The sequence below is a fragment of the Magnolia sinica genome, chromosome 8 (genome assembly GCF_029962835.1).
Source record: "Magnolia sinica isolate HGM2019 chromosome 8, MsV1, whole genome shotgun sequence".
NCBI lineage: Eukaryota > Viridiplantae > Streptophyta > Magnoliopsida > Magnoliales > Magnoliaceae > Magnolia > Magnolia sinica.
The window spans coordinates 85,581,802-85,593,680 of NC_080580.1; the positions used below are offsets into that span (position 1 = coordinate 85,581,802).

Below are 11,879 nucleotides of genomic sequence, written 5' to 3' on the forward strand. Positions count from 1 at the left end.
ACAAAATTACCATCAAATATCGGTTCCCAATACCACGGTTGGACGACATGCTCGATATGTTAGAAGGGGCCAATGTGTTCTCTAAACTAAATCTAAGGAGCGGGTACCATCAAATTCGTATTCGACCCGGTAATGAGTGAAAAATGGCATTCAAGACCAAGGAAGGGTTGTATGAGTGGCTGGTCATGCCCTTCGGCTTATCGAACGCACCAAGTACTTTTATGCGTTTGATGAATCAAGTTCTAAAATCGTTCACTGGCCGATTTGTGGTAGTTTATTTTGATGACATATTGATATATAGCCAGGATGAGGCAAAGCACAAGAAACATCTCAGGCAGGTGCTGCAGGTCCTACAAAAATAACAAGTTGTACCTCAACTTGAAGAAGTGTAGTTTTTTAACCGACAGCCTGTTATTTCTAGGATTTGTTGTAACGTTCACAGTCATTCGTGTGGATGATGAAAAGGTGCGAGCTATTAGGGAATGACCGATCTCGACAAACATTCATAAGGTGAGGAGTTTTGACGTGTTGGCGACTTTCTATCGTCGATTTGTGCGAGATTTTATCATCATAATCGCGCCTATAACAGATTGTATGAAAAAAGGACCATTCTAGTGGACCGATAAAGCTGACAAGAGATTTTATGAGATCAAGCATCGTTTGTCTACAACACCGGTCTTAGTACTTCCTAATTTTGACAAATTGTTTGAGGTTGAGTGTAACGCTTCATACGTCGGAATTGAAGGAGTATTATCACAGAAAGCCAAGCCGGTAGCCTTAGAAGCTCAGCGAAGGCCGAAAGAAGTGGTCGACTTATGAGCTTGAATTGTATGTTGTTCAAGCGCTGCGACATTAGCGGCATTATCGATTCAAAGAGAGTTTGTTTTGTACACGACCATCAAGCATTAAAGTTTATTAATAGTCGACTAACGTGAATCGTGTGTATGCTAGATGGGTTACATTTTTACAAGAATTCACGTTTGTTCTAAAGCACAAGTCAGGCAGAGAACAAGGTGGTTGATGCACTTAGCCGTCGTGCATCACTACTTGTTACGATGAGCAACGAGGTGGTCGGCTTAGACTGTCAGGATCCGTATGCCGAGGATGAGGACTTCAAAGATTCTTGGATGAAGTGCCAAGAAGGTCACCCGGTGACCTTCATATACGTGACGATTTTCTCTTTAAAGGGAATCGATTGTGCATCCCAAAGTTCTCTGAGGGAGCGATTATTCAGAGCTACATGGAGGTGGCCTCGGTGGACACGGGTGAGATAAGACGCGAGCTCTTGTAGAAGAGTAGTACTGGCTACAATTAGTACGCGATGTGGGAAAAGCCGTACAACGTTGCCATGTTTGTCGACCTCCAAGGGGTAATCTCGAGAATATGGTCCTCTATACCCCGTGCCTAACGATCCTTGGGAGGATTTATCAATGGACTTTGTGCTTGGTCTCCCACGAACACAACGTGGCATTGATTATGTGTTCATGGTGGTAGATCGTTTCTCCAAGATGGTGCACTTTATCCCATGCAAGAAGACCCTCGATGCAACACTCGTGGCGAATCTATTTTTCAGGGAGGTCGTACGGCTACACGGGGTCCCCAAGACTATTACTTCCGATCGTGACACGAAGTTCATAGCCACTTTTGACGGACTTTATGGTATCAATTCGATACACGACTTCAATTTAGCACTTACCACCCACAGACTGATGGGCAGACCGAAGTTGTGAATCGCACGTTGGGAAACCTCCTTCGCTGTATTTCAGGAGAAAAACCAAAGCAGTGAGATTTGGTCTTGTCTCAAGCAGAGTTTGCATTCAACAATATGGTGAACTGCTTGACAGGGAGATCACCGTTCCAGATTATCTATGGACGAGTGCCTCGCCACACACTTGACTTGGTCCCTCTGCCCAAGCACCCAGGCACGAGCATTGCAGCAGAACATATGGCAGACAAGATCATGGGCATCCATGCAGAAGTGGAGACCAAGTTACATGCCTCGAACGAGAAGTACAAGGAGCAAGCGGACAAGCATCGGCGACAAAAAGTGTTTGAGGTGGGTGACCGCGTTATGGTCCATCTGCGCAAAGAGAGATTTCCGACCGGGACGTACAACAAGTTGAAAAATAAGAAGATTGGACCGATACCAATCATCCGAAAGATTAATGACAACGCTTATGTTGTTGATCTCCCAGATGATATGGCAATCTCACGGACTTTCAATGTCACGGACCTGACCGAGTATCATGAACCAGAGCATGACGAGAACTCGAGGACGAGTTCTTTTGAAGTGGAGGAGACTGATGTAGAGCGGGTCGCGGACAGTTACATGGCCAAGATGGATCGAAAAGGCCCGGTCGACAAGACAAAAGTGATCCGGACCATCGAACCTTAAGTCGGGCGTATCTTGTAATCCTGGAATGAGTTATCGGCGTAAAATATATAATTTTGGGGTAGACGAGCTTCTGAAGCCAACCAACCCCGCTATGCCAGGTTGTGCGGCCGAATTGCGAAAAACCCTTGGATCGACGATCGTTTCCTGTTTTAATTTCATTTTTACTATAAATAGTAAGTTTTAGTTTGATTATTACCCTTCATCCGTCGGGCTTTATGAGTTGCACCCAACGTGAAAAGAGCTTAGAATAATTAGGAGAACGGTTTGGTGAAGCCAAATAGGACCCTTACTATTTTTGGCCGAAAACCTTGCGCACTAGTAGACATCACGACCGTCTATAAATAGTAAGTTTACTATTTATAGTAAGTCGCGGATTCTAAGAGTTTGAGTTGTAGTTTGATTCTAATTTCTTTCTCATTGCTTGGTACCCCTATTTAAAGGGTTGTGAACTCATTTTTAATGATCAATTAATCATTTTTGAATTTCTTAGAATTTATTTCTATTTTCTGCTTTCTTTCCTTGTGGATTCGAGAAGTCTCTGTGAGGAGTAAATTAGTCCATTTGCCTTACTATATATTATTATTATGTTTTTCTTATTTTAGTTATTAATTTTAAGAAAATTTAACGTGCACACACTTACACATACATGCAAATTTATACTAAGGGCTTGTTTAATTTTTCAAATAATTGGTAAATACCCTGTAAATTGGTAATAATTATTTCATTTGGTATTTATATCACTCTCCCCTATGCTTGATTTAACCAACTGTTCTTTATATGCAAAAATCGTGAATGCTACAAAATAATTATGGGTCGCATCGTGATGCATGTTAATTATCAACACCGTTCATCCAATATGCCAGTTGAATTTATAACATGAGCCAAAAAAGAGGTATATCCAATGCTTAAGTGGACCACGCTATAGGAAAAAGGAAATCGAACACTTATTGTTAATAACTTATTGAGGTCACTGTTTCTTCTGGCATGGGCCACTTGAGTGTTGCATCTGTCTCATTTTACCACTCATGCCTTAAAATATTTTGGTAAAATGAATGGACGGAATGAGTATATAATACACATTGCCTCGAGAGGTGTTTGACACATGGAATTAGATGGTATTAAGTAGGATGAAACTTTAAATCTCTTGGTTTGAAAAATCATCCTTATTTGGTTTACTATAGGTTTACAATATTGGATTTTGCGCATGGAGTTGGGAGGGCTAGGAAGGACTTTCTCCAATTCAATAAGGATTTACAAAATCTATGGGATTTCCTCTTAAAAGCACAAGCTAGGAAGTTTTTATGCCGAGAAGGGAGGTGGGGCCCACCTTGATATTTGTGAGGAATCCACTCCATCCATCTGTTTTATAAGATCATTTTAGGGTAAACGACCAAAAATGAGGTAGATTTAAAACTCAAGTGGGCCACACAAGAGAAAACAGTGGGGATTGAGTGACCACCATTGAAACATTCATATGGCCACAAAAGTTTTGTATTATGGTAAAGTTTTCTATGTTGTCAGTTCATCTCAACATGAATGAACTTATAAACGGTTGGGATGACATATAAACATCAAGGTGGAGCTCGAGAAGGTTTTAACAGTAGAAAATTATTTCTCACTCTTTCCTCTCATATAGCCCACTTGAGTTTTGGATCTGCTTGACTTTTGGTAGCATGTCTTAATATGATCTCCCAAAATGGATAGATGGGGTGGATTACTCGCAAATATTAAGGTGGGCCCCACCTTAATTCTCACTATAGTTTTCAAACATGATTTTAGATATTGGTAGTTGTTTTCTATGTACAACCAAACACTATATGAATCAAAATATGTATTTAAGCCCTACACCCTATATAATCCAAACACCAAAGTGAATAACTTACTCCCATGATATTAAGAAACAATCCACAGACAAGTGTATTTATTGCAAAAAAAAAAAGCAATCATCTAATTTCATGTGCCAAACACCCTTTGAGGGTCCACAAATTTAAATTAACTTTTTTTAATCGGTTTTCATGGTAGAATTTTTGATGGATTTTCAAATAAGGTGAAATAGTAATAATTACCCATTTACAGGATATTTACACAAGCTTTGAAAAATCAAACATGCCTTAAAGGAATATTTTATCATTTCACATGTAAATTCACACTTGTCCAGTCGTTAAATCAACCATAAAAGTATCTAGTTGACTTTAGATTAAGCTATCTATCCACTCGTGTCCTCATCAGACTACTATATCTTATTGATCTCATTGTAAATTATTAGATCCACACATATACCTTGTCCATTTAACGATGTGAACCAACCACATTATTCTTAATATTTACCGAAGCCTCTCATATCATTGAAATCTCAATCTAACTATTATATCTTGAGATATTTCTGTTTTAGTGCTCTTAGTATATTTTAGGGCTTATACACTTTGAAAATCTAAAGTGCATAGATACTTAACCATTTGAGGTTTTGTCCAGTTACGCCATTCATCTAACTTTAAATTAGTAAACCATCTATTTTCTTGATCATCAAACCACTTTATCATAGTAATTATATTTTATAACCTTAACCTATTTATTGACACGATGCCATAGCAGTTGAAATTCGAACTCTTGAATAAAATAAAACTTAAACATTAACCCATTTACCTCATAAAAAAGAATATATTGATTATAAATGAATAAAAAAATGTAAAGATCGATTGGATGGATATATTGAGTGGTACAAAGCTCATTTAGATGTTAAAGGATATACCCAAACTGAAAAGGATTAACTATCATAAAGCGTTTGCTTCTATTGCTAAGGTTGTCACTGTTCGATGTCTTCTTATCATTATTGCCATCAAACAATGAAACCTCACAACAACTTGATGTTTATAATACATTTCTTCATGGCGAACTTAATGAGTAAGTCTAGATGAAACTTTCCCCCAGTTTTATACAGAGGACTTGGTTTAGAAATTACATAATTTTCTTCATGGACTTGAATATACACAAGTAGTTTGGAAAATTTTCAATTACTCTTAATCTTAGTAGATTTAAGCAATTGTTTGCAAATTACTTTTTAATTTATACTTACATCTGATTCTTCTATTACTATTGTTTTTGTATATCATTGTGGCAACAATCATATGACTATTATTGCCTTCAAAGTTTTGTAATAGTCTCAATTTCATATTAAGAATCCTGACGCGTTAAAATACTTTCTTGGTATAGAGGTTGCACATTCTACAAAAGTTTCAATGAAAATATACATTAGAAAGTATGGATGATATATCTATGGTTCTTACCGCGATTCTTATGGAGTAAAACCTCAAACTCTCTGTCACATGTGGTGATCCTTTAGCTAATCCTGCTCAATACCAATGCCTTGCTAGTTAATTGATTTATTTCACAGCACTCGACCAATGTGTATTTGTTTTAGCAACATAATCATTCATGCGAGCACCTCAAAAGACATCCCCCTTTCTTCCTTCTACCCTTCACATATTCAAATTTATTGGGGTGATTTTGAGTGGGCTATCTTAACTTGTCACTCCATGCAATTATGTTGTGACGAAAAAGCTGCCATTGTACTGCGGCTTAACTTAGTTTTTCATGAGCATACAAAGCACGTTGAAATAAACTACTACTATCTTAACTTACGGCTCACCCATTCACCCAAGAAAAGCCTATTTTGATACCTTACCGAGTCATCCAAAGGAGTATACTTGATCTAGCCATCCAAACCATGTGGTGTGCCTAACCATTGATGGCAGCGGGTCCGCGCCACAGTAGCCCGGTCCACCATGGTGCAAAAACAACGCCCGGGTTTGGCGGAAGACATGGCACATGGTGGCACCGAAAACTACGAAAAACATCTTCGACGGTGAGTGGTGCAGCGGTGTGCACGTAGCAGTGGGCCTGGTGCATACATAATCGAACGATGGAGCCCACGGACGGGTTCGGACCCACATAAACAGCCATGCTGCCTACCTTAGAACCCATTCATATACTTGGCTAATCCTCAACCATGCAAGATTTATGAAGATGCTAGCATGGGACCAGCTACTGTTAGACCCCACCTGAAATATCGTTATCAGGTGGACCAGGGCTCGCCCACCATGGTTTTTAATGTACAAGGGTCAATCAATGACCCCATGATTCGTTCGAATGGATTGGAAATGTCTCCTGCCCACCTACTTCCATATTCATGAACTGACCATGCTTAGAAATGCAATATAAGATACAGTGCTCATGCATAATTCTGAACTGTCCATCAGAGCACATTTCAGGGGCCGCCATGCAAAATTGCGGTTATCAGATGATCTAATCCGTTCTTGATTTGGTCTTATTTTCTACAACCATCCCTTTTCCAAGCTTTGATTGTACGGTTATGATCGTCTAACAAATGGATGGATTGAATTGTTGATGGGACCCAATCTTGTAAGTCCATCGTAAAGCCCATTGATCAAACGGTTGATATTTATCAAATCGGTGGGGGTTTTGCATGGACCTGATGAACAGTTCAGATCAATGGATGGGACTGTCTAAGCATCCCAATTCAACTAGGAGCACTATAAGTTATGTAATTCTCTGAGAGAATTGGAGCATTTCTCCATCATGATATCTGAGAATCATGATTTTTTTATTTTTATTTTTATTTATTTTTATTATTTTTAAATTTTTACGTCCAAACACCATGCACTTTCTTTTCATCCATAGAAAACAAGTGTCCAATCACATCAACAGCTCCCAATCGTAATCAACGGCTACAGTTTGCCGCTGAGCAAATAGCCAACCTTTTTATTTTTCAAAAGAGAACTATTACTCTTTGAAGTTCTTATTAGACTATTTTCTATTGGAGTCTCTAGTAAGTAAGAAAAGGGCCCTACTCCTTGTTTGATGGCCCACATGTTTGGTCAGCCAAACAAAATGGGCCATCATGCTCGAAATTGTGGACCACAAATCAAAATGGTCCACTCGAAAAAGATAGTATGATCAAATTACAAAAAAAAAAAGAAGCTAACATCAGCTATCAATATTCCTTAAATTTACATAATCAAATACCGTACATCGACATGAACTCCCACACATTAAAGCCAAATCCACCGTTGAAAACCCGATCAATCGGCCTCTTTGAGTAGGAAATTACTAGTGCCCGACACCCATATACTATTTCGATACCTACACTCGATTTTGAAAGAGCACGTCGTAGTGGGCCTGGGCTCTGATACCATATGAATGCTGAATACAAACTCAATAATTTCATATGTAATTGATCTATGGCATGAACAACTTGTTGCCACACTTGCATCGCCACGCTTCGGGGTAGTACTCTTGCGTAACGGGCGTGCCGGGTGGGACCGGCACATGGACCGGCTTGCATGGGGTGCACCGGCCGCATTTTGACGTGCACCGTGGTGGGGACGAGCCAGGCCCACTCAAAAACCTCCTTGGGCCCAGTGAGTAGCCATCTGGGTTCATTGAGCCCTTGTGGAATTCCTGTGAATGGACCCAATTGCTAACATTAGCACCATGAGCACAGTATCATCGAGTGCACTTCACTTACTAACGTGCGCCAGTGGGGCCCCAATGGGGTAGGTGTGCATGCCAGGGTGGGGCCTATTTAGGTTGCCCATCAATCAGTGTGGATCAGCCAACTTCTGGGGGCGCAAGTTAGCGGAGGCACTTCATTATTTGAAGTGGGGAAAGCTATTCAACTGCCAGCCCAAGAACCCAGGCAGCAGACGTGCTAACGTGCGCCGGTGCGGTTCTGCCATTGCCAGGAGCCAAGATGCTGTGAACCGTTCGCTCCAATGATCTTTCAAACGTATCTAACAGCTCGGAAATCCTGGCTCCCAGTCAGGACTAGAGCCTCAGCCGCGCACGTTAATGTCGCCAGTCATTAAAAGCTCCTGTTGCTTTTTGCACGGTTCAAGCCAATCAGCATTCCCCAACATCTAAAGCGCCGGTAGAGTCTGTCACATGGCCAGAAAACCAGATGCGATTGTCGTTGCGTACCAGACGGCTCAGAGTCCCGGCCTGGCTGTAACCGGTACTATCGGCGCATTTTAGCACGGACCCTTTTAAAAAAAATACTTAAAAAAGAAGATTTTAGCTTAAAAATTAGAAACTAGAGTTCGAGCGTAATCAAATTCCAAAAATAATTTAAAAAAATAAATAAATAACCCACCTGGTTATAATAATCGGCTCTTCTACCAGACGAGCTTCTGTTATCTGCAACAGAGTCGAAAAAACAAAGATGTGAAAGTTAGAGAAGAAGCTTTCAATTCCAAAAGCAAAAAATCACAAACTTCAGCGAAAATGGAGATGAGTATTTCGAGGTTCCTCAAAAAACCATCAAATCTAGCAGAAAATCCATCTGGGTTTTCGTCAAACCATCAAAATCTACCCGAAAATCGAAGTGGGTATTCCAAAAAATCCGTTTTTTCTCACCGAGACATGAGCTTCTGGTGCCGAGAGTGCCGAACAGAGCACAAACAGAGAAGAAGCAGATCGAAATGCAGTAGAAAATAGGCGCCTTTGACATGAATCTCTGCCTCCACCTCTTCAAATCCATGAACAGAGCAGAACGACAGAGAGTAGAAGAAAAACCCAGAAAAGAAAAGAAAAAATCTCCGGATTTTTTTCCTCTCTGGATTATCTCTGGCTGAAGATCTGAGACTCGAGCCCTATAGAAGAGGAATCAAAGACTCGATTTTCGAATCCATCCCATGCAAAATGTCAGTCCAAACCATCCCATTCCAACTCAGTTTTCCCCAATCTCTTTCTTTTTCTCTCTCAATCCCCGCAGCTTTTTCTCTTGAGGAATTCTAATGAAAAAAAAAAACAAAAACCAGAGGAAAACAGAGGCTCGAGCTCTGTGAAACCAGCTCAAATACAAACAGAGAAGCAAAGCAATTTAAAATACTCTCTCTCCATGAAAGAAAAGGAGAAGAAAAACATCTCTTTCACCCTTTTTATGATTATTTCTCACCGTTTCTTAAGTTGTGGTGTATCATCATCCACCGTAAATCTCGCAGCAATTGTAGATGGGGCATGGACAGAAAGTTCATTCACTCTGTAGAATTTGGACTGTTCATTTGAAAATTACAAATTGAACGGTTTGGATTGTTCAATCTACTACAAAAATAAGTTATGACCCATTAGAATGAGATCTGTGGTTTGGACGGTCTAGATTAATGAGCAAGTATGCCATGTAACCGTATATAAGTCAAGGTTTTAAGCTTGTACATGTGGGGCCCATGGTTATATGATCCAAACCATATCTTCAATAGGTGTCCCACCATATAGATGACTGAGAAATAAAATGAAGTACCGGTTGACATTCATCTAAAACTATCATCCAATCTGGAGTGAGTCCCATTACATCAACGGTTTAGATTACCTAAACACGACCCCACTTTTAAAAACGTAAAACCAAACACAAACTCAGAGTATGGTGGTAAACTAACACTTAAACCACAACCCCCCCATTTCTGACTAACCTGCTTGAGAATCTGAAATGACGATTTTGTCCCTGGGCCTTTTTTATCTTTCTAAAAATGGTGCACATGCATTTATGGGAAAAAAATGCATGCATGTTCTTTTCCCCAGTTCTGGTGTTTGGTTGTTGACTGTAAAATCGCCATGTGGCCCACCAAAAAAAGGAACGGTAGTTATCTTCAGTTGTTGGAGAGAAAAGCTATAGATATACAATAAAAGTGGAGATTTCTATTGCTATGATAGAGCCATTGATTTGGGTCTTTTCATTTGGTGGGCCATTTCATCTCATGTGTATGGCCCTTTCTTTGGAACGGTGGATTCTGTTGGAATTTCCATTTCCAACCCAATTTTTATATATTAGGATTCAAGGAAATGTTAAGGAATGTTTGTGTGTACAAACCATTGTTAGGTGTATATACGTTGTACTCTTTCTGATGTTTTTTTTTTTAAATTTTTAATGGCCTGTTTGGTTGTCCAATGCCAAATGTGCCAAATTACATTGTTAAGCGGGATATCTTGGTCGTTTGTGATTTGGAGTACATCCAAACGCACCATGTATTTTTTATTTCTTTCTAAATGGAAGTAAATGTTGAGAGGATTATATGAGTTATAGTGATCTTAGTTTCATCCAGACAATTGGACACTCTAATCCATCGATCTGGACTGTCTATTGGGTAGAACTTGCATTTCATGAGCTACATGAAAAAATAGTGCCGATTGGACGATCCGAACCGTTTGATCAATATCTTATAAAACTAACGGTCAAGAACAACATTCATGGAGAGATAGGTCCAATCAACTGCTCTAGTCATCTATTTGCTGGGTATCATCATGGATCGCATATGGATGTAAAGAGTCACTTTTATCAGACAATGCTAGCCATCAATCCATGTGACTAATGGACGGCTATAGAAAAGAATGGCATCTTACGGATAATCTGATCGGACCATCTTTGTAATTTTTACATGGTGGGCCATGAAATTGTTATGGACCTTATTATGGAAAATTACTGTCAATTGATTGGACGGTCCAAGTGTCTCGATCCAACTCGGAGTACTATAAATTACAGTGCTCCTCTAAAAGCACAATATTTTTTAAATAAATCTTTTGCATAGGGCTGGACCCGTGTTAGTTTAGCACCATTTAAAATTTGTGGTGACTCATCTTCTTCACCTGTGACACTAACGTGCAACTATCCAAACCATCCAAATTGCATATCCAAATGTGTATAGAGCATATGTCTAAAATCACACCGATCAAGCAATCCCAGCCATCCAATCAATGACTAACAAATGGATGGTTAGATTTAAAATAACAAATGTTCTATATTCAAAGGGAAAAATCGAATGGTTAATATCATCTTCTCACTGCAAACGGATTGCCGTACAACTCGCCACGTGTAAGGCTGAAGGGCCACAACCAATCTTAAACTGATGCAAAACTAACATAGGAGTCTTTTCCAAGGCCAATCATAAACAGAGAAAGACTTTGATACTCTGTCAGAGTGTGATGGATGATACACAGTCAGTTAGAAATGACTCAGTAATTGCTTAGGTGGCCTGCAAATAATTCAAAATAAACCATCCAAATCATGGGCACAAATTTCAACATATAATAAACAAAAAAAATACTATTATTTGATTATTAAAATATTAGATTTCCGGACATTTATTGGACGGTTAGAAATGAAAATATCCACTACCGTTACTTAAAAAAAGACAAGTGTCAACAAATCATTGGTTAGGATTATTCAACCAACCTGTCTTTTCCACTCACACTTAAGCAGCGGGTTCCACGATTTAGTCCGTTTAATTTGGGCTGATATATGCCAGGGACTCATTTCCTAAGTGCCTGCGTATCAAGGGCCATTCGAAACCGGAGCATCAAATAACTCACCTTATAAATAAAAGAAAAAAGGATATTAAAATGGTAATTTTGAGAATGGTGCATGGGTATTTTGGTCATACGAGAGAACAAATAATTGGATCGGATGGTAGGAAGA

General features: G+C 39.5%; 1 protein-coding gene across 1 annotated transcript; it reads right to left on the reverse strand.

Annotated features, from left to right (window-relative positions):
* Positions 1-7,381: 7,381 nt before the first annotated feature.
* Positions 7,382-9,281, reverse strand: LOC131253571 (EPIDERMAL PATTERNING FACTOR-like protein 4). The gene is made up of 3 exons (XM_058254612.1): positions 8,828-9,281; positions 8,565-8,608; positions 7,382-7,873 (listed from the first exon to the last, which is right to left on the reverse strand). The coding sequence occupies exons 1-3, from the start codon at positions 8,949-8,951 to the stop codon at positions 7,652-7,654; spliced, it is 390 nt and encodes a 129-aa protein (XP_058110595.1). The 5' UTR covers positions 8,952-9,281; the 3' UTR covers positions 7,382-7,651.
* Positions 9,282-11,879: the final 2,598 nt, after the last annotated feature.